The sequence below is a fragment of the Poecilia reticulata genome, linkage group LG19 (assembly GCF_000633615.1).
Source record: "Poecilia reticulata strain Guanapo linkage group LG19, Guppy_female_1.0+MT, whole genome shotgun sequence".
Lineage (NCBI taxonomy): Eukaryota > Metazoa > Chordata > Actinopteri > Cyprinodontiformes > Poeciliidae > Poecilia > Poecilia reticulata.
The window spans coordinates 24,667,306-24,693,033 of record NC_024349.1 but is presented as its reverse complement, the minus strand read 5'-3'; the positions used below and the strand labels follow the sequence as shown (position 1 = coordinate 24,693,033).

Below are 25,728 nucleotides of genomic sequence, written 5' to 3'. Positions count from 1 at the left end.
GAAAACAATACAGTGCAAGATTTTACATGTTTCTTTCCACTTTCACAAATCTAAAAAGGTGTTTAATCTAAAAAGATTAAACACCTTTTCCCCTTTTCTGCTTTGTTTTAACCTTTGTTTCAATAATTAGTCCTAAACAAAGCTTCTCAGTGGATTTTTTGCCATCTTGATTACAATTTCTGTGTCCAATAATTCTATTTTTAATAATAAAAGATTGAAACACTGAAAACTTCACATTTTCTGCTATTTGTTCTTTGTGTAGCTAACTTTCCAGCTGCTTTCTGCTTGCATAACCAGTTCAAGCCAGATGCCAGATGCAAATAAAAAAATATGACATTAAGGTTTGGCACCAGTTAAGAACCAAAAAAAGATTTTCTGGAAGAGTTTTTTTTTTTTGTTTTTTCAGCTGCATCCTTGGTTGAACAATGTGTATTTTAATATGTCAGCCTTGGCAATACTTTCTACTGATGATGAGGAGGAGGCAGGGATGAGCAGCAGTGTGTGTGCGTAATGTTTAGGTTTGGGTTCACATCCAGCCAACGATTCCATGTTTACCTGAAGCTGATTAGGGAGCAATTTGACAGTTTGTTGGCACGGTGGCGAGAGGTGCAACAAAATTAAACCCAGAGAGAGAAAAAATTCTACCTCAGGATGCCAATTACTCTGACAAAAATATGGCCCAATCATCTCACAGTGTTATTTCCTTTAAATAGCTGCACTGAGCTTTTATCAAAGTTCTGAGGAGAAACTAAAATATCTTTTTGAACTTTAGTGATGTGTGAAAGAAGGACAGACATCACTGTGGTGGAATCTTAAGAGAAAAGAGAAAGATGCAAAACCTTTCCTCAGCTCAGCATTTCCAAGACGCCATTTAGTGCCTTGAAAAAATAATCAGACCTCAATAAATTCAATGGATTTTATGTCATAGATATATATAGTGATAGATAGATTAATACAAAACAGTGCTAGAATGTTTAGTGGAAGGAAGTCATATATAGTTCTTTAAAATGTTTTACACTGCAAATACACAATTTTACAAAGTGTTTTTTGGTCTAGTTTCTAATGCAAATATCTTAGTACGCATAAAATAAGACGAAACTAACTTACAAGTGACTTTTCAGCAAGATATAGCAGACTTAAAACAACCTCCTATGGCGTCCTAAAAAGTAACTTTTAAGTTATTTGCACAAGAAACTAGACCAAAAATACTTCGTATAACCTTGATGCTGAAAGGAGTTGCAAGATTTTACTGCCATGAAAATAGCTAAACAGTTTTATTTTCCAACTAAAATATATTTAACGGAGTCATTGACAAAGTTCACACCAGATATCGATTATGACCCAAGAAATCAAGAAATATTCTCCTTCCAGCAGGACAACTTTAAACTATCTAAGAGGATCTATGTTTGGATCTAGTTCGGACGCCTCCCTGGTGAGGCGCTCCAGGCTGAATGGATGGATGAATGGAAATGCAATCATTTCCTCTCCACACTTACATCAGAAGCTGCTTAAAAGGAGGAAAGGGGCTTAATTTGTTATTTTGTGTTCCTTGAAAGATGGGCTTCTTCTACTTAAAACTATCTGAAGGATAAGATATTAAATAATGAGTCCAACGGGATCCAAGAGGGCCCTGCTAAGGACTTCATTAACTTTCAATCTTGTGTAATTTTCTGTCCACGGATGATGATGAATAGTTTGATTTTCTGTCGTTATCCTGTTAATCCCAATGATGTGCGAGTGTGGGTTTGTATAAAAGTCAAGTTGGAGTCTGATCAGGATATGCTGGTTTCTATTAAGAAAAACAGAAGTATTCTGATTGATAACTGGGATCGACTGGAACCGATGTATGCTTTTTTTTGTGAAGTGCTTTGAGACGACATTTGTTACAAATAGGTGCTACATAAATAAACTGAATTGAACACAATCTGGAACATGGAAGTTGAGCATTCTCTGGTAAATGTTTATAGCAATCACCCAGCTTATATCTACCACACAGTTGAAAGAACCATGTGGTAGATTCCCCCTGCTGTGGGAATAAACCACAGAAGGTTCTCGATCCTTCCACCTTTCACGCTTCCCTTCAACAAACAAAAACCTGAGATCTTTTATTCTACCGACCAAACGACAGGGGAACAGACCTCAAATCTGTGTTATCCGTTTCAGCTCTGCCGGTTTCTGAGTTCTAACACTGAACAAAAAGCTTCAAACACAACGTCTCTCTTCCAGATTTGAAGGCTAAGTTGCTCTGGGCCTATTGTTCTCTCCATCTCCTCCATCTTTAAGTACATTGAAAGCAGAGTGCTCTACTGGATGATGTGCAGTCCACTAAAATGAAAGAAACACTCAAATCAAGTGGAGACAGTGAGCTGAACAGAGGGCTGCCGTTACCATTTCAAGCATCAATAAGCACATATTGACTCTTACTAGCAGGGAGCAGACGCAAACATATTTTATTGCTATTGAAAGAAACAGGAAAAAAGGTCAGAGCTTTCTCTTAAAAACAGGTTCTGTATAGTGTACACACACAAACATACGCACACTTGTCTTCCTCCAGTGTTCAGTGTGTGAATCATCAAAAGAAGAGCTCTCAGATCAGCAGTAATCCCTCCCCCCTGTGTGCAGGTTTACAGTATCCCGAGAGCTTTACATCGTTTCATTACACTAAGATCAATGGTGCAGAGCCCGACCCCACAGCCCCCAACAGCACACAGACCTGCCAATTACTCACGCAGCCTTTAAAGATCCTGGCAGCTTGGGGGCGGATTAGGTGAGAAGTGGAGGGGGAAGGAACCCCAGTTTGGGAGCTGAAAGTGATCCGACTTCAAAAGGACTAGCTGTCGACACGCGGAGTCAGAATGCATACGGTATGAGGCGGGATGCACTGAGGACACGTGTTCGGCCGGGTTTACATGTGATGCTTTGTGACTCGCTGTCAGATTTGGGACGTTTGCAAGGCTTCCAGTTCGACATGTTGACTTTTGAGCACAGACAGAGCAGAAAAAGAGAAAGAGAGAGGGAGGAATGGCCAGACGCAGTCAAAGGGCTGCAGTACTCGACCACCTTGCTGCAGGGTCTGACTACGAGTGATCTACAAAGGCTTTCAGGTGTTGCCGAAAAGTTCTGTTTAACTAATTAAAAAGTTACTGCTGGCCAATTGAGATTTCAGGGGTTTCTAGAAGTCAGAAATGTGCATATTGCTACAAATCCTCCATCTAACTCCATCTACTAAAATGGGATCTCAATGTTCACCCAGTTAACATTTGGCATACATTCATATTCTGAGTTTTCTATATCATATTTGTAGCATCCCTTTTTGTCTCATCCTAGTGAGCCCCGTTTGGTACTGAAGCAGGACCCAATCCCACGCTGCATTCATCAACTTGCCAAATATGGTTGAAGTTATACATACAATCTCCTCCAAAATTACTGTTAAAGAATCAATACAAAAAATAAATCCAAAAGCAAAAAAATTCAGGAGTGGATTCGACTCCTAAAGATGATTTAGGTTTTTCACTGTTTAACTATTGAGTTAAACTACCACTTGTTTCCCATTAACATCCAAATTCCTTCACTGAAGGGCTCATCATCTGAGCTACTGCTGCCATCAACTTAACATGGTCACATCAACAACGGCCCAGGCTTTGAGTGATTAACACAGTCTCTTTCCTAGACAAAGGACTGAGATTTTATGGCAACTCAGTAAAAGCTCAGCATTTAAATGAATACAGCAGATAAAAATATATTAATATGGGCTGGCATTCCCAATAGCTGTTAACAATAAGATGCTAACATCCCATTTTTACCTGGCCAACACCTAGAAACTTTAATACAACTTGGTATTAACACTGCATGACAGAGTCTGGAGTGTTTTAAGTGCGGCACAGACACTGCTAGATTTCAAACCTTTGACAACTGGAGTAAGATAAGACACTGACATTTGCAAGAAGAGTCAAGTTGAGAGAATCTTTTCCATTAACCACTTTGCAGGCTAACATTAGTTACTTGAAATAGGCACGGACAGCTAAAGGTGGAAAGTGCAGCTCAATGAACACACCTATTCTCTTTTAGGCTGACTGAATACCAGTTGTGCCATTGGCAGATATGTCAAAGCACAGGCCGGCTCCCGAGACCAGTTAGGAGAGCCTGTTAGGAAAACCTGGCAGTAGTCATGGCCAAAGACTGCACCAGGAGATGGAGTTGTGTGGTGTGATAGGTTGTATATAAAGTTACATCAAAACAATCTTATGACTTCTTGCAAAAAAAATAAAAAATAAAATCTGGACCGGAAATTATGTAAATATCGCAACTGACTGGCAAGATCACCTCCCCAGGAGATGCCCTGCTGGTGGTGTAAACATTTCTGCCTGCAGCCGGAACAGAGTTTGTGTAGCAGAAAGTAGTTATGAAATGCGTGAAAGCAAATGTCTGCAATCATTTAGGCCGTTTAATCTTATGACAGGGAGCACTTAAATGTAACACCATGCGGAGAAGGCATTCAAAAGGCAAAGCAGCAAAACCTTTGCTGCCAATAAGCTCCATAGACTGAGAGGACATCCAGTTCTCTGTAATGGCTTTTTGATACAGAATGTGAAACTGCTAGTGATTTAGAAAAGAACTGATTCATAGTTGTTATGGTGAGACCCTGATCACATCTGTATATGTTACAACAACCCTGGGAAATGTCTTTCTTAAAAGCCTTCACACACTTGCTTCATGGTACGACAGCAGCAGCTGTTTGCCAACCCTGTTTGTAGATGTGATTGAGCGACGGTGTGAGAACTGAGGCATCTGTGGTTCTCAGGGTGTCACTTTCAGGAAGTTGTGGTAAGATTTGGGTGGACCGCTATGAGACCAAGACGTAGAGGGGATGTTACTGACAAAAGCTCTGAAGAGATTAGTCGAGACTGAGATCAGGACAGCACTGCAGGTAAACAGCTTTTCACGTTTGATATTTTACATTTCATAATCAAGTGTAAGCTTGATATATCTTATTTATCTTATTTTAAGTTTGAATTTATGACTATGAAAGGAGTAAGTGCTCACTAAAATGTGCTGTCAAAAATGCCATCACATTTTTCATAACATTTGTTGAACATGTTTCTACTGATCAATTCTGCTACACTAGTTTTTTTTTATCAGGAGAAGTATCGTATATTTGTAAAATGTAAGAAAGAACAAACTTTAAGGAAAGATCAGCATCAACAAAGTTAATGTAATGAATCGAATGGATTTCTTTAAAACCATTTTAGAGTATATCTTTTTAACTTATTGGTTCACTGTGACTTAAAAAGTCACCATGAACCTTTTATTAAAACGGTTCTAAAATGTTATTCATTTAAAGAGAAGCGTTTATCTACGGCATGTCATTTCTCATTAGGAAAGGTGTGGTTTGTCTGATGTACAATGTTTAGGACATGTGTTGCCACTCCTGGAAGAGTTCCTGTTGTGAAAAGTCAGTGGTTTTGAAACTTATTTTAACAAGTCCAGATGGGTATCTGCTGTTCCTCTTTTTAGATGCAAAACATCCTGAACACACCCTTTCCTTCTTCTCTGTGTTTCTACTCAGAGTTCTTTACACATCAAGGTTCCACTCAACTAAGCAAGATGAAGAAATGCTCCACTGCTATTAATGGTAATGGAGATATAGCCTCTGCTTTTCACAGCTCTGCTAAAATGAGAGAAAAAGTGTGTCATGTAAATACAGTCAGCATCAGAGCACAGAGCAGAGAGAGACCAGGGCCAAGATGTCCAACAACACGCAGCCACGTCCCCAGAGAACGACAGAACTTGACGGTCTTGACATCCAACGTGAGCTTGCGCTCTCATCAGAGACGCTGGTCAGTTGACTTCTGTAAATGCCAGACACCGCCTGTCATCACAGTGAGGAAGAACAAGAAGGAACCTGACCCTCCTCAGCGCACTGCTTCCCTTCTGCGACTAGAGACATCCTCGCATTCATCTTTCAAGCGATACTCATGCCCCACCATTGGGATCTTTTCATCGACGTCCTCTTCTTCCTCCACCTCTTCCTGTTGTTCCCCAACTTCTGTTCCCACATCCGTCATCATTGGCCCAGATCCTTTAGGATGGAAAATACAACCCAAATCCAGGTCCAACTCCTCTCAGAACCGCACCAAGAGGCTGTCTCTGCAAATCCCTCTCCCTACTCTCCCTACTCCCCGCTCTCCAAACCCGGAGCCTTCGTCTCAAACCAAACCTGCACTTAGACCCAAACCTTCCCGCCGCCACCACTCAGAGTCCTCTGCCTTCCTGAAATCGCTCGGGAAGACTCTGCCTGTGCTGACTCTTGAGCAGCTCCATGCCGTGCATCTCCGGCGAGTTAGCCTTTCCGATGAATCGGACGACGTCTTTGATGAGCCGGGTCAAAGCCAGGGAAGGGTGACTGCTTCACCTCGAAAAATACCGCCCCCTGTTCCAGAGAAGACGGCCATGGTCAGGAAAATAGCGCAGCTGATTGCTTGTTCGCGGCAGCCTCGCAGGCCGGTTACAGCCAACATCAACAAGATCACTGCAATAAAGCCAACGTCTGAACACTGGCAGAATAAGGGCCATAACAACATGTGTGCCACAAAAATGGGTGAGTCGCACATAGAAATAAACTTTTACAATCTTGTAAAGGATACATTTTGTTACCCAACGCTTAGTTCATTATTATTTATTAATCAAGCAATCCGTTTCTTTATACCCATACGTAATGGGTATAAAGAAACGTGACAAAATCCTTAGTGTGCTGGAAGGGCAACACTCTGATGGATCCCCACTTTAAGCTAATTTCAGCAAGATAAAAACAGTTTAATTAACAATTTCATAATATAGCATTAGGTTGGTCACCGTTTTCTCAGCTGAAGAAACATCCGTTTGTATAAGACAAGGGTGCCCAAACTCCAGTCCTCCAGAGCCATCATTATGTACCTTTTAGATTCACTTCTGCTCCAATGCTTGTATCACATTAGCAGTCATTTAGCTCTGCAGAAACCCTGTAATTAGAATTTAATTGAATATAGGTATAAAAAATATGTTTGTCGATGCTACTGGTGATATCAGAATATGAGGGTTTATGAGGGTCGTAGCAAGGTATAAAGTGTTTTACTTTGACGGCAGCATAATCAGTAACACCTCTGAGTTAAACTTCTGAATGAAGAATATTTATTGTGAAATGCACACTGAGAAAGCTGCTTTAAATCCATTTTACAGTCAGAGTTGAACATTTGAAGACGCTGTTACAATTTTGGAAGTTTAATGTCAGTTTCCTCATCCACAAACATCACATTATCCTATAAAGTCAAGCTTTTTTGAAAAAAAAAGAGAAATAAATAAAAAATTATAAATGATGCATGAGGCAGTATTTTCAGTTTGCCCCCACAACAAAGTGGACAGCCCAGAGTGTTTTTCATCCTGATTAACTTTCAATGATTTTCTTTAGGATGTGAAGAGAAGAAAGAGACGGCCTAACACTTGAAATCAATGCTAACAGCATTAACTTTCTTTCAGCCGAGCTGCATCTTGATAACATCTGCAACAGGAACAGGTGAACTCCGCGTTTCCCCGGCCGTGAAATGTGAGGAGATAACTGAAGAGTCTCCTCCTCAGCTTCACAAATTACGACCACAGAGTGTGACGCCGAGAGAACAAAGTGTCCCCGAAGACAAGTTCAGTCAAGTTTTTCTTTTTATGGTTTTATGCTCTAAGGACTAATATTGTTGAAATTGTTGGAAACAAAAATGTCTCAGTACTTCAATATTTCGCTCCCTCCCTCCTAAAGCATCTGTGCCTTCTTACAATTGCAGTCTGTGTTTTGTTTGTGAAAATTATTGGTGTGACTGAAAATGTTTGTACAAGCCCAGGTATGCAATTACTTTTGAATTAAACTTTGTAAAATTTGTTTATATGGAATTACCTCATCTGAGTTGAACAAAAAGTCTGAAACAAAGATAATGAGGCATCGTGATTTAACTACTGTTTGTGGACGTCAAATCATGTGTGTGAAAAACACAGCAAATTCCCTTTATCATTAAAAACAACATGGACATGAGAATATTGCATTTACCCAGCAAAAATGAGCTTTTTATGAATAAGATTTCAAACTAAATCCAAATGTGCACAACCCGAGTTAACAATAAATTTGACATTGCGCTTCCTAGCGGGATACAATTCTTCTTCATACTGTAATAGGTTTGCAGCTCTGGGAGGTGTAGATAACCACAGAAATGTTATTAACACATTAATCCTCATCCACATTTTAATCCCTGTACATCCAGGACCCACTAACCCAGAGTGGGTGATAAGATTGTAAAGAACCGTTTTATGGAGAAGAAACTTGTTAATAAGCGTATGAAGCTATCTGTTGCCCTGCGGCTTCCTCATAAAGTGACAATGAAACTTTAAACAAGCTTCAGACGCGGTTATGGTCAAAACCTCTACTCTGACAGAAACATCTGAGGGGGAAAACCAGTCTCCACCTAAATACATATGCTACATATATTGCAGCTTTAAAGTGAAGCCTGGAAGATTTCCTTCGCTTTTCAGCCTCGTCACCAGATATTTTAGCTTTCATTGGTGTGGAAACGTATTTGGAACATAAAAAACACGGAACAGTGGTGAAGTGGATACCTCACCAAAGTTACCAGGGATGCACCGATATGACAGTTTGGGCCAATATCAATATCCAAAATTAATATTGCTGTTATGGTAAATAACCAATATTAACTGATGCATACATTTTATGAATGTTTCACAATCCTTTAGACAATTAAAAAAAACAATAACACTGACTTCATCACTGCTTCAATTAAACTCTCCACAATCCTACACTGCATCACTGTCACATGACCAACCAAATGAGGATGCACAATACAGAGTTCTGTTAATCTACTTGTTTTAGTTTAAATAGAGGTGAAGATAGGATAAGATAGGTTGGGGAAGAAAAGAAAGCAAGGTGCAGAAGTTAAGACGCAGCATGTGACTCGGCTCCCATCAGTCACACATCCCAGATGATTTGCACTGATGTTACAACAAATGACCAGATAGAGCTAGAAGACATTAAACTAAAGGTTTAAAGGGGCGGTATTCCCTAGAAAGCAACAGAAAGGCTTTTACTAATGTAGTACTTCAGTTGTTGACTGTGTGTTCTGTCTTTTTTGTGTCTTTATGATGTAAAGCACTTTGAACTGCTTTGTTGCTGAAATGTGATATACAAATAAATTTGATTTGATAAAAGCCAAAAATGGGAGAAGTTGCAATGTTAACATTAATGGAGGTCTAAAAACAAAAGCAGTAAAATCTGAATTAAAATACGTTGGGTTTCCTTCAGGTGTGAGTCAGATCGGATCGGGCGTTGAATTTTCTTGGCTCGATGGAAACTATTGAAGACGCACACACTCTGGTGGAAAATATTTTCTGCTTTTAAATTCAGACAAAACAGAAGTCGCTGAAATTAACCATTAGCAGTGATTGTCCAGGACCTGTTGAGACGAGATGGCAAAAAGAGGTGATGTTAAATTCTCCAGATACTGATGTGAATACACTGGGTTTTTGGGTTTAAATACATTTTGTGAGCTGCAGGGGCCAAACAGATGCTTCATGCTCTGCATCACTTCCTGCAGACTCCAACCAGCATGCTGCTCTCTGTCTGCAGGCTGAAAGCCAAGTGAGGAGGTTCTGTTGTTCATTCAAAATCCTACTGCACTGTCACTTCTCATTGTTGGCACTTCAACGACTAATTTACTTCCCAGACACCTTAATCACCATGACAATCATGATGAAAAAATAGTTCCAAATTTCTCCTCCTTCCGTTTTCGTTTGGCTCCTGCTACTTAACCTGCCAGGGACCTCAATCTTTTCCCAGGTGTCTGTGGGATCATTTTAAAAGTTCAGTCAGCTGCACTTGCATGCTAAATAATAATAAAAAAAAGTATTTTTGCCATAGTTAGTAATGAGAACAGATGTTAGAAAGTGCCACAAGTCCCGTCAGCAATCGCTGTGAAGCAGCACAGCATCCTAATAATGTAAAAACAGAAAAGGGGCCAGGAGAAAATCTTGGCCCCTTTTCACTGATTGTTTTATCCTGACATCCAACAGAGACGTTTCTGCCGTTTCCTGATTCCTTCCATGTTTATTTTAATTCTAAATTAAAATAAAATCAGAATATAAAATTACACATCTGAACAAAATTGATCAGTGTCAGGTCAAAGTATAAACTCCCAGTTAAGGATTCTCAATTTTTTTTTTTGTTACAACTACAAACTTTAATATATTTTGAAGCTGCAGTATGCAACTTTTATTAAAAAACAAAAACAAAAAAAAAATATTTGTTGAAACTGTCACTAGGGCTGCACAGTGGCGCAGTTGGTAGAGCTGTTGCCTTGCAGCAAGAAGGTTCTGGGTTCGATTCCCGGCCTGGGTCTTTCTGCATGGAGTTTGCATGTTCTCCCTGTGCATGCGTGGGTTTTCTCCGGGTACTCCGGTTTCCTCCCGCAGTCCAAAAACATGACAACATAACTAAATTGCCCTTAGGCACGAGTGTGTGTGTGTGCATGGTTGTTTGTCCTGTGTGTCTCTGTGTTGCCCTGTGACAGACTGGCGACCTGTCCAGGGTGAACCCCGCCTCTCGCCCGGAACGTTGGCTGGAGATGGGCACCAGCAACCCTCCTGACCCCACTAAGGGATAAGGGTGTCCAGAAAATGGATGGATGGATGGAAACTGTCACTATGTTAACACTGTTATGAGACAGAATCTGTGAAAAGAATAAATAAAAAATGTTAGTGTTCTTCTGCCTTCTCCCAGTGCTAATTAGAAATAACCAATCAGAGCTAGAAGGCGGGTCTTAGCGCTGTCAATCATCCTCCATATGACCTGCTCATTCCCTCCGTGACCTGTCCTGCTGTTTTTCATGTTTTCTCATTAATGCTCCCTGACCAACATTTAATGTCTTAATAGAACAGCAGTATTTGTAATGAGAATATTCTCTTTTTGTTGCTTCTGAAGGCAACTGAATTGAACAGGATTTTCTTTATCAAGGTTATCAAGGTAAGAGGAGCAGAATACAAATGCTGGCTATATCTCTTCCCCATTAAACATTAATTCTGCAAACTAAACATCATAATGAGTTAAAGTGTTAAGTTGCATTTTTTCTGGTGGTTTAATTTGAAACAAGAAGCAAAAATACCACATAAATTCACAGATCATAAAAAAAACACTGTAAAATGCATTTCATCTGTTATTTCCTTAAATTTATTTGCACATTTAGAATCATGTTGACAGCGACTGAGCCACTGTCTTGCTATGTTTTTTTTTCTGCTTTTTTATTTTCTTTTTTTAAATGCAGGCTGCAGTGACAGGCACAGACAGCAAAAATCGCTACTTTTCTTATGCCATGACACCTGGAAAAGAAGGACTGCATGACATGTCACATAGTGTGAAGCCACATTTCGGGTCACCAGTGTGCATATGTGGGGAAAACAGGGCAAGCTTCCACCTCTGATGTCTCGCCTGAGAATAACACTCCATTTTCTAAAATGAATAAATTTGTTTATTCCAGTGTTCTGACTTCAGACACCTGGATTCCTCTGTATCAGGGGTTCTCATACTTAATGTTGAAACTTCTAATCTTATTTCTTGATAAGAGCTTAGGTACATAACTAGAAAATACATTTTGATTTGACTGATTGTGCTCACAAAGCAATAGATGGATGGCTTTATGTGTACAGTTAACAGTGAAGCATAATGGGAGCTTCAATTGGATAAAAAAATTTAAACTTAAAACATTACAAATGTAACGTCTCATGCCTCAACACAAAGTGGCTTTCTTTAAACAAGAATTAAAAAAGTATAAAGAGCATAAAGTGCAAAAAATGGAAAAGTTTCCATGAGGCACTGACTGCCTCTGTTAAGCTAATGCTAATTTGGTAAAGCTAATGAGCTTTAAATGGACTGCTCAATGTGCCGATGGCAGAGAAACAACTTACCATCCAGGAAAACGTTTAATCAGCAGTCTTGGTTTCAACGCTAACTAGCCTCAGCATTCACGGCAGCCAGTTTTTTGGAGCTTGCTGTAGCATAAAATGGCAAATGCTGAGGCTAGTTAGCAATTAATTCAATGAACTTAAAGCGGAGAAATAACTTTCTGTTTAAGGAAAACCTTTTATCTGGCTTTATTGGTGCCAATGCTAACTAGCCTTAGCATTCACGGCAGGCTCGGATGTGTGGAGCTAGCTGCAGCGAGGCAGAGAGCCAGGAGGAGGGTGTGAACAGTAGCAGGTAGGAGGCAGAAGAGCCTGATGTTTTCACAAATTATCCATCTCATGTTACACTATCACGACATAGTGACAGTTTTAGCAAATATTCCTAAGTTACATAAGGTACAGAACTGTCTATTTTTATAAGCAAGATTAACCGTGAAGCTGAAGCCAGTCTATTCTAGAAATTTTCCTGCAAATTGATTTCAAGTAAATAACCGAAACTTCCGAAAAAGTGTGAGTGAGCTGGACAGATGGAGTCCGAGAAGAAATAACGAGACGTAAAGCGGGACAGGAGGAAATCTTCTTCCACCCAGCGGGGTGAGCAGCACGGGCTTAACACGCTGAACACGCTGAACACACTGAACACGCTGACGCTTATTAGTCTGCATGAGCGCGGGACGGCACATCATGTGAGCATTGTGTCAGAATTTGTTTACCCAATATGTGCATGAGTTTGCATATGTGGGTGTTCAAACTTCTCTGCTTGGTTTGGCAGCACAGTCAAGGCAGAAAAAAAAACACAAGGTTAGCATCAAGACTAGACACTCTGAACCTGATCCCACCTCGTTATCCCTGTTACAGCTCACTGAGAGGCTTCTGTGAAATGCTCAACATTTCTAGCCGCAGGGTTTTGATTTTAGACATTCATATAAGTTCCTCTATGGGTGACGTATGTCAAAATGTTGCAGAAATGTCAGTACAGGTTCTTCTGAAACATTCGTCACATGTTTCTTCATCATAGTGCAGCAGTCTGGTCTCAGAGTAATTCGACATTTAATCCTACATTTTAATAGCACAGTGTGTTTAGGACTATTTCATACAGATGGTCAATATTAATACTTCACACAGTGACAATGAATTAAGTTTTGATATTCATTCCACCATCAAGTTTTTTTTTTTTTCCGGATTCTAGTACGCCTCATTTAAGAATGTTTTATTAGCCATTATCAGCAAACTCGTGGGATTTATGTCAACTTCGTTCAATTTATTTGATTACCTCCATTTCAGAAATTATATTTTATCAGGGATTAGGGTTTCCAGAAATTGGGATTTAAACTTTTTAAATTAAAATGTTCTCTCAAAATACAGCTGTTTTGAAGGATTCAACTGAGAATACATTGTTCATAATTGAAGCAAACCAAGAATGAAGCCATTAAAGTTTCTCCTGGCAGGCTAGAAAAAATAATCAACAATGGGCTTATAAAACCCTTTCCCAGCTTAATCGTCTATTATTTGTACTTTACATAACGATGGGACACAGGCTGGCCTTTTCATGCTGCTTCCACCCACCACTGATAAGCCAGCTAACAGTGGGGACGGCTTTTTAGGAAAAAACACATGAAAAAAAAAGAACAAAAAAAAAACGCTGTGGTTACCATGGAGGCGAAGGGCAGGGAGCTTCAAGGAAAAAGCAGCACAGGCAGAAGAAAACGAGAGATTTTAAATCGTAATATAAGAGATAAATTTACTGAAATGACAAACAAAACATATGAAACTTTAACAATAATTTAATTATTACTATAGCTGGAAATATATGGGCTGTCGCTTGTAAAGTTACACAGAAAAAAAGTGAACAGCAACATTTGTTTTTTTTTAGGATGTCATGGAGAAAAAGATGTGGGTTTTCATTTTCAAAGTTATATTGAATGTATAGTTAAAAATTATACATTTATTTCACAAGCTAAATATTTAGTTTACAAATAAAATAGTTAGCTTCCAAGTGTTATATTTCAGTTAGTAGGATAAATATTTAGGTTACAAATTAAACAAGTTCAAAGTAATGCATTTTTAGTTCACAAACTAAATATTTAGATCTAAATTAAATATTTATTTTAACTAAATATTTTTCTCCAAACAAAATATTAAATTTTCCAAACTCAACATTTAATTCTCAAGTTAAAAATGTATTTTCCAAACAAAATATTTTGCTCAAAACTAAATATTTAGCAAGCAGGCTAAACACACGGCTGGTTACCAAATTACTTAGGTTGTTAGCTAAATATTTTGCTTGTAACTAATTGCTTAGGTCGATGCTAAATATTTAGCTAATATGCTAATTAGCTCATTGTTCTAATTAGCTGCAAGCTAATTAGCTCAAAATAAAAACTGGATTTTGCAGACTTCTATATGAACTTTGCTGGACACCACATTATTTTTCTCTCTCTAAATAAACCAGAATATTGTTGTTTATTTTTAATTGTGCAACTTGGTCCGCCATTTTTTTTTCCTTTTTCTTCCCCCACCCCGTCCATTCTACGTAAATATTTATCCAGTCGTGTGCCAGCAGACACCAGGTGTACATTACATTGATTTCTACTCTGCTGATAAGGGAATGTCTCAGAAAAACAAATCTTTCCTGCTGCAGGAAGGTTTTCATTGATTTAAAGATTTAGTGATCTCCCTCCCCTCATGGCCTTTGCGCGGGAGCATGTTGGTCAATAGAGGCCCCGCTGTATGTTTGTGCTTCCTGCCGCACTTCTTGAGTGTTTTTTTTTTACATTTAAGCAGAAATCCTAACCCATCAGGGTGTCAAGGTGCCATGGCAGCAGCTGTACAGCCTCGATACAAGCGCCTTAAAACCTTCAGCTTGCTGAAATATTACCGCTCCACATGGCCGATGATGTGTCTTTTAGAGATTAGGCAGCAGCCTGAGGTGATGTTATTTGGCTGCTTCCAGCACTTTCTACTCAGTGATTTGTTTCATTTGTTCTGATTATTCAAATTAAGCTGCAGACAGCTGTAATTACACCGAAAGACCAAACAAGCTCGGAACATTTTAGCATAATTAGCATTGAAAACTGGACACACCCACCATTGTGGGAGACAATAACGCTCCAATTAAATGTCAGCAGGGATGGCAGAAAAAAGAAGGTATTGCTCAAGAAGTAGTTGGCATGACGACAATCACAGGACGACAGTAAGTTATCAATTAAGTCCCTGATGTGGATGGATGTAATTATAAGCTTTTATATTCTGAAAGGCAAACATGATTTTTGCCGGTGTATCATTAAACTACTTGAAAGCACATTAGTCTTGGCATGTTTAGAGGTTTCAGCTATGGAGACAAATAAATCATGGTACATAGCTGTGTGATGATGATAATAATGCTTTCACTCTTAATTAAACTGAAATATGTCAGTTTAACAAACTATCTTATGTAGCTATTCAAGCATGTGCTGAAAAGCATCGAGTCACTATATGACAATGGTGAAATCAGGCGACAATGACCTTTAATCATATTTACCTATGTACATTTAGACGCATGCAGTTCAAGTGTGGTGTCATCAGTTTGTGGAGATTTTTAGAATAAAACAAAGCTAAAGATATTACAGCTCTGTTTTATCCCTTTTGACTTTTGCCCGTCACAGAACACATGTGGGAGATTTTAGTGTTACAGTAATACTGTCTGTTCTCTAGGGAGCAGAGAACACTGGACAGGAAGCAAAGCTGTGCCAACAGACTAGATGATAGTTTTTATCTTGTTTTAGCATGAGCATTTATTGAACCATCAGAAACAAGGACTGTACCATTAGATGACGCAGTATCACACCATAAATAAAAAAAAGAGGAATCCCACAAGGTTCAGTGTTGGGACACCAACTTTTTAGTTCAAGTCTAAAAGTCATTGAAGTGTCAGGATACAATCTACATTTCTACAGATGCTATTTTTTGTGACTGAAATTTTGTTGTAGAAATATTGTTGACATAAAGGTAAACCTCAAAATGTTGATTTTTCCACTTTAATGAAACAACATTTATTATCTGACCATAAAAGGAAACATTTACTATGGGAGTAGATTAAATCCCAATATAAAATGTACCTGAACTTGTCTTAAGAGTAATTATACAATGAAAAGTATGCAAAAATATTGCAAACTTCAATAAAACAAAGTGTTTTGGAGATAGCATCTTATTTTTTTGCTGTCTGTTTTTAACTTTCTATATAAGGATTTTGGCAACACTAGTGTGACCAATTCTAAACCTTTGCTTTACTAAACAAAGCAGTATGAATATTATGTAATCTTTGCCATTACATTTTTTTATATCAGGTGACAAATCTAGCCACCAAGTTTGTGCTTGTGAGAGTCTCCTAGTTTGGAGACAGCAGGATTTCTGGAGAACAAAAAAGTGCAATTCCATAACATTTTAAACGACAATATGCAAGGTTAACATTAGCAGTCAGTGACTGTAAATGTTTATCCTTAGTATTTATCTGTGGAATAACCCCCAATGTCAAAGAAAATGTACTTATAAAAAGGGTCTCAGACAAATGCAAAGAGCCAAAAACATTTTACATTCTGGATAAAACATTTTCAAATGTTACAAAAAATAAGACGCATTTAAGCAAATGTAAAAAGTTGCAATTAAATGACCTTAAGGAGCTAAGTGGTTTGAGATGCAGCATAAGCGATAAAAGCAGCAAAGAAAGACGGATAGAAGAGGGCCTTGGGCGTGCTTGTTGGCAGCAGTGAAAAGAAGAGCGAGAGAGAAAAGGAAAGCCTGGGTGCCAGAGTGAGACAGTGGGAGATGGACAGCAGCGCGCACAACTCCTTTATCTCCCTATCATTTCGCTGCCCTTCAGCCTTCACCTCCAGCCTCAGCTGCTAATGGGTTCACACTATAGGAGACAGCCTTGTGCAGCAGCCTTGGAAAGCTGTGTAGTCGACACGAGTTTAAAATAAACTCATCTGTTAATCCACTTGGTGCAAGGTTTTTTCCCTGCTGAGGCACACTGGGATATTTCTCTCTAACAAGCAAAGAATTAGCATGAATTTTGCATTAGCTTAGCATGCAAGAGTAAACCGTGATGTAGTTTTGTATGCAGAAGTAAAAAGTGGTAGAATAATGTCTGCTTAAAAGCGCTGATGATTACAATTGTGTTATTTTTAACATTTAAATTTTAATACATGGACATGACTATTGGAAAGTTAGAAAGTGAGTCTTTAAAGCCAGTTGGGTTTTTCATGAACTCACGTCAATGATTCACTCAGTTTACTTTAGCCAGAGATATTTCAAAATAAAAGATGAGGAAGTTGGTTGGTCAGCTTTTTGAGTGTCTACCATCTGCTCGAAGCAAAATATAGAACATTAAATCATGCAGTTTAGTTTTTAAGTAAACATGTCTATTACACAGTGCAGCTTGTTCTTTTGCTTTTCAGCTTTTGTAAAGTGACCATATAAACTGCTAGTATTGGCTGGTTAATGAGTCTGGCTCCAGGTGGTAATAGTTTTATTTATTTTTACTTTTTGTCTAATTCAGTTAGTTTGAGTTTGTTTTTAGAGTGGTTTTGATGGTTTTTATTAGCCATCAGTAGTTTTAGTTTTTCCACACTTTGATTAATTTTTTGGTGGAGATTTCAAAAAGGTGTAAGTATCGTGTTGTGACTATGTATACACTGGTTGAGTAGTGAATACTCAACAGAAGATACTATTTCCAAAAGTGAACAGAGATGCGTTGACAACAGCACAACCTGGAGCCAAACTTCACCATCACTCTACTGTCCTTCTCCATAAAGACATCTTGTATAATGTACCTCAAATCTGTTTCCAAGCTCTGTCCTGAACAGGTGTTGTCTCCGACTGCCCCCGAAACAAAAACAGCCTGGTCAACAATCACAAACAAACGCACGCACGCACGCACGCACGCACCCACTGTTCATCAGCCTCCTACTGGGTTTGCATCTGCTCTGGCCATTGGGGCTGTTTTGTCCTGATGATGGGAACTAAACACACTCACTGCCTAACAGTGGAAACCTCAATGTGGAGCAGAGTCGATGCGTCTCACTGAAGACGTATCAGAGCTGTTCGCTGACATGAGGGGGAAAAAAGGATTAGTCTGCTGAAGGAAAGTAAATGAAAATTGAAGCGACGCTGCTTCTTAAATTTGAGTTATGATGGATTAAATTTGCTTCATATGCTTGATTTTTGTCCCAGAATTTAATCCATGGTTCAAAGGAACGTTTTCCCACGTATGTGTTCTCTGGTTGTTGCAGAAATCATGCACACAACAGATCTGGCTCCATCTGAGGGTGGAAAGAGGAACAGCACTATGGACAGAAAACCATGAGTTTGTCAAACCTTATGTGGAACAAAGCAAACATGTGGAACATGGAGCTCTGCTCCAATATTAAACTTTTAGCTTAGTGCTAAATTCAAAATGGAATGGAAAATTAACAAGCACCATCATTCTGAATACATCATTTGGCTGTGTAAATTTGGTGGCGTATCATGCTGTGGGAACAGGAAAGCTGGCTGGAGTGGATGGAACGATGGAGGGAACTAAATAAATAGCAATCCTTTGCTAAATAGTTGAGATCAAACCATAGCCACTCGTTGGAATGCCCCAGTCAAAGTCCAGACCTAAGCTGAACTGATGATCTGAGGCAAAAGATGGAAATAACTGATGATCCCCATCCAATCTGACTGAGCGGGAGATATTTTGTAGAAAATAGGACAAAGAAAAAAAAGCACAAAAAAATCTTATCACATGAAATCCCAATAACATACTCTGAGGTTTGGAGTTATGATGCAACAAACTCTGACTAAAGCTTTCGCAATAAATCAATCACACAATAAACTAAAATGTTTGATAATTTTCATTGTGATGATGAATAGTTTTTGAAGGGCAGTTTTGTTTACAGACTTTATAATCCATTTCATTTATGGGTTCAGTTGTAAGTAGTTTTATTTCAGTTTTATTCATCGTTTTTAGACATTTTGAAAATCTAAAATGCCTTAAAGTTCCAGTGGTACGTGTTCTTAACAAAATTAAAGTTCATTGATCTTTGAGAAGGTAAGCTTTATCATCATATTACTTGAAAATGGTCTTAAAACAATATTATCGTTTATCGCGATTAATTCTGGGACAATTTATAGGCAGCAAAATGTGTTATGGTGACGGGTGTGAATGTAGAAAACTTCAGGCATTTAAGCACATACTAAATAACGAGCATCCATGGACACTGCAGTCTCTCTCACACATGCACACACACCCCCACACACACACACGCACACACACACTTATTTACATGTGAGACTCTCCTACAATGACCATGTCCTGCTCTCATCTCTGCTCCGTGTTCATCAAAGGAGAGAAACGCGCCGAGCAGAGAGGAGAGCAGCACCAAATGGGACAGGAAATGGCTGCAGAATAACGGAGGAGAAGACTTCACACACCAGAGATTGGGACTACAAAGAGATCCGTCTATTAGCGGCAGCGCGCGCTCTTATCTGCGCGGCCCATGCTGCTCGCCTTCGTCACCTCCCTCATTTGCTGCCGTTGTTGTGATCCTCACTCAGTGGCCTTGTTGTTCATTATCTGATGCTGGTGGGGGAGTGTCAGCGCGCTTGCAAACAGCTAAGGAGGGAAAAAAAAGCTGTTGCACACGTTAAAATATGTCGGTTGCAAATTGAAGCCTTCGGAGGCTTCAAGAAAACAATTTACAAAAGAGGAAGGACCGATGGTCAGAGATGCTGCAATAACTAATGATCCACAGTAGTTAGGATTTCCCAGCTGTTTTTGATCAGGCATACAGCTTACCTACTGTGAAGTTAATATGCTATTAACCTCATGAACTCTTCGCCAAAGAGAAAGAAAACAATCTGCTGGTAAATAACGAGTTTTGCCCAAATAACACTATGTGACGTTCAGGCTTGTGGATTTAAAACCATTTTGAAATGGAATACTACCAACGAGAAAGAGAGAGAGAGAGAGAAAGAGGAAGAAAGTGGGAGACAAACATCTTTCCAGGTGATTGATCTTACCCTGATGTTGTCAAAGGACGCTCTGTTGGTGACGTCATACAGAAGCAGCAGAGCTGTGAGGAAAGAGACAAGAAAATAAAAAGAGAAATTGTTTTATATTTAGCTTTATTTTTAAAAACCCAACAAACCCTGCAGAGGAACTCCAGTCAAGTTTTTATGTAGTTTCTGCCAGATGGCGACTAATTCATCTCAGATGTTAAAAAGTGATTGTGAAACGGACATCGCACCACTGGGAGAGGATTTATTAAATGAGGGAACAAAGATAAAACAAGTCATGATGAGTGAATCTGGAACCGTTTACCTTCAGTTTCTTTCATCGGATCTGCTACTCGTTAAACGTCGACATCTTAACATGTTTATAGCTCGTGTTTTTTAGTCATTTATATTTGAAAGTTGCTATCTGCTACAACGTAGAATCACACCACTCAGAGCCTAACCTCATGTGGTGAGGTAACCACATAAGAAAAAAAAAAAAGTCTATAACCCGCCTTCTGAATAACAATTTACAGAAATGTGCACAGGTAAAACGCAGAGATAAAAAGAAAAAAAAAATGTAAATGGATTACAGTGTTGGCTGAGGAAAGTGCTGAACTCTGCTCTTTAGCGCAGCATTAGTCTGCTTGCTGACAACATAACTGCACATGTGAATCCTAATGAGCTCCAGCAGCGCCGCGCCGCCACAGAGAATAATATCACCTCAGGCGTGTTTTTAGTGGAGAGATGTGGGCATTATGAAGCTCTGCAGGACAGGAGAAAATCATTACACCTACAAGGCCCATTTTACCTCATTTTCACAGATGGCTTAACCTTCGACTGGAAAATTTGCCCTTAAGCTATTACCTCCACAACACTTCACCACTTCCTGCCGCATGTAATCCCCACAGTCCTCGTCTCCGTTACATATGTGTCACTGTCCTGTCCTGTTTTTTCACTTTTCCCCTCCGTACTCAACCCTCTTTTACATCTCAGCCGGAGCTGCTACGTCTCCAGATCCAAACTGAATTAAACGTTTCGCTTGCGTATTCCAGCCAGGCATGTCTGTGAAGGGCGTTTAATGAGCGGTAATCACTGAGTGCTGTCTGAGCGTGTCAAACCAAGAAACAGAGGATGAGGGGGACAGTGGAAGGTATCCAGAAGGAGCGGGAAGATGTGACCGACGAGTTAATTTCCTCTCTCAGTGCTCCTGTGGTGGACTGCCACTGTAAGGCGATCACAGCAAACCACAAGGAGTCCATACACACACATGCATACACACAAAATCCAATTAGAAAGACAAAAGGAAGGAGAAAACATTGTCAAAAATAAAGCCCCAACACCTCGAAGTTGAAGGCTTTAGTTAAGCCGGTCAACAGTTTTCTCCTGTGGGAATGAGTCATTATTTCACAACGTGGGACTCTGTTTTTAATCAAGCACATTTCTTCGTTTCGGAAGGTGTTGCGATGTTTTATCGGTAAACTGTACGAGGTCGGAGCCTGGATAATTATTCCCACATAATAGCCGAGTGTCTCTTGTGAACTCTCCATCTGCCAATTAGTGAGTCTGCAAACTCGGTGCTGAAAACACACCAAACATCAACACGCAAAAAAGCTGTGTAAGTAGGGGTGTTTAAAAAAAAAACGCCCGCCCTAAATGAGTCAGCTAAATGCAGCATGTGGAATTTAATCAAGATCCTGAGAAGTACGAGCTACCAGAAAGAAAACTGTCTAAACCTGCTGAAGAACCAAACTGGTCTGGACCAGAGAGTCCAATTCAGCTTTACGACTGAGGTCGACCAAACGAGATGACTGGAGCGTATTTGAAGTTGAAGGCATGTAAGAAGAACATTTTTTTAAAAGTTCACAGCTAAAGTAAGTGTGAAATACTCCACWGGTGTGAAAGTGCACATGCCAGAACGCATGGCTGCAGGATTTGTTCTACGGTAAAACGTGTGTGCCGCTTAACCTTTCAGTTTAACACGTCTGCTATGGAATATGGATGTGTTGCATGAGCCACATCCATATTCAGAGACGGTTTGTCGGAGACAGAAACACATTTGATGCAGAACGGACCTGTAAGGTGAAGAACATGCTAGAATCACAGTATCCTGACACTGTAAGCCCTACAGCGGATTCAAGGAGTCTTGGCGGACTCATCTACACAGTGACGCAGAACCGTCTAAACACAGAAATCATCCCCAATCAACATCCGAGAATACCGTCAGTCTCCGTACAGCGGTCTCGTGTAAACATCTAAAAGGGCCAAGGACATTTTGATTTGTTTGTTAAAGTACTACATCAAACAAAAACAAAGCCTTGCTGTTTTAGTTTTTACATTTATTGCTCAAAAGAAAGAAAATACAATCATTTCTACCCATTTTGGTCTCAGCCAATCAGTTTGGCTGCAGCAAGTTTTGAGCTGGATGAGAAATTTGGCAACTATTGGTCAAGGAGCATCTTCAGAGTGCTTGTCCACAAACAAAGGTCATGCGGTAATTCATTCAGCACATAGGCCTGGTTAGGTTTACTCATTTGGGATAGTATAATTTCTTTGTATGTAGCTGAGTTGAACTTTACATACTCTGAAATAAAAACTGAATAAAAACATAGCTAATGTCTAAGTACTTTTACCTTTCTGGGTTAGGAGGTTGATCATCAGTGTGGAAAGCTACTGAGTACAGATTTTTATCCAAAGGTAAAATCTTTCCTGAGATTCTGCTTAAGAACAAACCAAAGAAACCATAAGAAGATGTGGTATCTAAAATACTCAAGACTTGTTTCTAATTGACACTCTGACATATAAAGACTTAATTGCTTAAAATGTTCTGTTTAGGCTGAAGTCTTTTCTATGAAGCACATATTTGTACAAGTATCATTAGGTCAAATGTATGAAATCCAGTAATCTGTTGACTCTGTTTCATAGCTATGATACTTGATACTGAACTCTGAGCCAATACAAAAGACCAAAAACTAGACGTTGAGCAGACGGTCCAAGCAGAGTGTTTACATATTGAGTTCAGGGCAGTGATCTGTGTGTCTGATCTGGGCGTGAACCTGTGGAGAGGTAAACACGAGAAGAAATGCCTGAAAGGTCAACCACTCCCTTAATAAATCCACAGGCTTTATTAAGGGACCAACAAACAGAGTGATGTTGACTGGTGACCAACATGGTTTTCCTCCCTTTGCCCCCTCATCTTTCCAGCTGCTGTTGTCATTCACTGTTAAACAGAGTCTCCTGTTTAACAGTGGGCGGCAAGTCTTCATCCTGCCGTGTCAGTTTTTACAGAACAGTGGATCAATCATAATAGAGTTAAAACTCCCCTCACAGCTGCAGCTCAATGCATTACTGAGGTTCAAAATGTTACACTATCAAGCTTGGTTCCATGACGTGCGTTCAGACGTTGTGTTAAACTCTAACTTTCCATTTTCCTTTAATAAAGTAGAAGTCGGATGTTTTTTCTTCTTGTGTTTTCTGCATCCAGGCGCCTTATTGATGATGTGAGATGGAGAAGAAGCTTTATACCTTGTCCTATTTATATCCAACTCTTTTCCATTTGTCTCTAATGTTTTGCTTCCCCCCCCTATCACTCTTCACCTTGTTTCTAAATGATTCATGTTTCTTAATTCCTCTCTGCCATCGACACACCCAAGAGTAAAGCTAAGCTCTACACATAAAACTGAAATGAGATTGTTTGTCATTAAATCCCACTAAACATTTAGAGAGGTTGATAAGCTAGGAATACAAAAGCAATTCAATTAGTAATAAGGCATTACTTTTTTCTCTTTGAAAAGTTTACATGCCTCGACATGCACTACTTTGGTCCAATGTGAAAATATGATCATCTCCATCCTGAGAAGTGGAGTGGTTCGACATTTGACCTTTTGTGATATTGAGAATCAGGAAAAAAAGACAACAGAGGTGAAGGAGACGGATACTACTGTCCAAAAATAACCTAACTGCCCATCTAGAGTTAATCAACTCAATTGGTTGCCATCACCATCTACAGTAACTCTTTGACGACTTTGAATTGATGAGCTACAACAACATTTAATTTCCCTTAGGGATCAATAAAGTATTTTTGAATTGAAGTTGCATGAATTAAGTTATTGACTGAGTTTTACAACCGAGTCCTTCAAAAGTGTCAACATCTTTGATGCTTCTCTGCATGCGGACACTCTCCTTTCTTTTGGCTGGTCAGCAGAACACAGACGAATGGAATACAAATTGACATGGATGAAAGAAGCAGCTTTTCACAGCATTTTTATGGAATTGTTGCCGTCGTGCAGCTCGTAAAAAATGGAAAATAAACAGACGTTTGAAACCGGTTCACTCGTTTGAAGGTTGGAAGCGTTTTACTGGGGCCTCGGTGGGATTAGAAGTCCCAATTTTCTGTCAATTTATTGTCACATAAATTAAAAAGTCATTACATTAGTGACTGCACCAAAGGGAACCTGACATTTGACACTGCTGCTGTGGAAGAAGCATGTCAGAAATGCCAGCATGGGATGAATGTTTATTTGGCCTGTACTTTATGCCGTAACATTTATAGAACTGCTGGCAGCTTCATCAGCCGAGTGGCAAATAGTGTCGAAGCAGATGAGGAATCCATGAGAACCATTACAATAGATGCTCTAGATATCAAGTTGTAGATAAAAGAGTAGAACAGTCTCTATGATGTGGATTTTATGGATTTTTTTTTTCCATTGGTCCCCCAACAGCGAGCTTGAAGGAACTGGGGGCCACACTGGTTAAAAGTGAAGTATTGCAAATTTCTACAATACAAGGACCAATAGCAGGAAAAAAGGTTTATAATCACCACATGGAGGATGTCGTTAGATATACAGAAACTTTATTAATCCCTTTGGGATTTACCCTCAGGGAAATTGTAGGACATTGTTAGGACAGGCAAATGGTTTCATTTTGTCAACTAAAGATTAAATGTCAGCCACTGGATCATGCGTCTTCAGAGACTGAAGGGGCGGAGAGGCAGAAACAAAGTCACGACATATTGATGGACAAATGCTTCCTGACATTATTGACCTTGATCACAAAAAAAGCACATAAATAAAAACTTTGAGTAATTGCTGTCATCTTTAGAGGACACTGGTACTGTAGGAGTCACAGGAAAAAGAAGACAGTTTATAGTTTCAGACAGGAACTTAGGAAGTTTCTCTTATTTAAGAAATGTGATTGAAGCACTATTCCAATCTGGTTGTTTTTATGGATTTATTTAAAATAAAATAAAATAAAAAAGACCCCTGAGGTGGAGCCTGTGAAGGTTAGATGCTCAACTTGTTCTACCTTATGACAATTTTGGATTTCTGAATGGATTCATTTCAACCCGTTACCCTCCCTCACCTGTGGTGGCACCGCACCAAGAACCACTGAAGGAAACGATACAAAAACATCAGACACCGAACTGAACTTCCTTCACAAAATGGAAACAAAATTGAGTGGCGTCAGATTTCTCTTTGGTAAAAGACAACAAAGATTTATCCCTCTAGCGAGGAACACATGTATGGTTTGGTTTTATTTATCCAGAAGGCCTCGTGCTTTAAACTGCTTCCTGCTTTTGGAGCCGTTTCTGGTCTACTTGGTATTCGAACTGCTCCAGAGKTCACTTCAACCAGTTTTCAGAGTTCGCTCTTTTGTCTCTGCATCAGAGTTCGATTACACATTGACACCTCCCCAAACGAATCGGACTTTCTGGGCAAATGAACTAAACGAGGT

The 25,728-nt window shown here is 39.4% G+C and overlaps 2 protein-coding genes across 2 annotated transcripts in view; one reads left to right on the top strand and one right to left on the bottom strand.

Annotated features, from left to right (window-relative positions):
- Positions 1 to 25,728, bottom strand: part of rab26 (RAB26, member RAS oncogene family) — an 87,326-nt gene that overhangs the window by 10,444 nt on the left and 51,154 nt on the right. The window contains exon 5 of the mRNA XM_008437961.2: positions 20,023 to 20,075. Coding sequence (XP_008436183.1) covers positions 20,023 to 20,075 — 53 coding nt within the window. The remainder of the gene's footprint in view (positions 1 to 20,022; positions 20,076 to 25,728) is intronic.
- LOC103482049 (uncharacterized) lies at positions 4,433 to 9,239 on the top strand. Its single transcript, XM_008437960.2, has 3 exons — positions 4,433 to 4,927; positions 5,567 to 6,598; positions 7,513 to 9,239. Exons 2-3 carry the CDS (start codon positions 5,605 to 5,607, stop codon positions 7,551 to 7,553), a joined length of 1,035 nt encoding a protein of 344 aa, XP_008436182.1. The 5' UTR covers positions 4,433 to 4,927; positions 5,567 to 5,604; the 3' UTR covers positions 7,554 to 9,239.

Bases quoted from the DNA above. Each gene is read 5' to 3' on its own strand.
- LOC103482049 (XM_008437960.2), top strand. From the start codon at position 5,605: ATGAAGAAATGCTCCACTGCTATTAATGGTAATGGAGATATAGCCTCT. The intron at 6,599-7,512 runs GTGAGTCGCACA...ACTTTCTTTCAG, and splicing joins CATGTGTGCCACAAAAATGG to CCGAGCTGCATCTTGATAAC.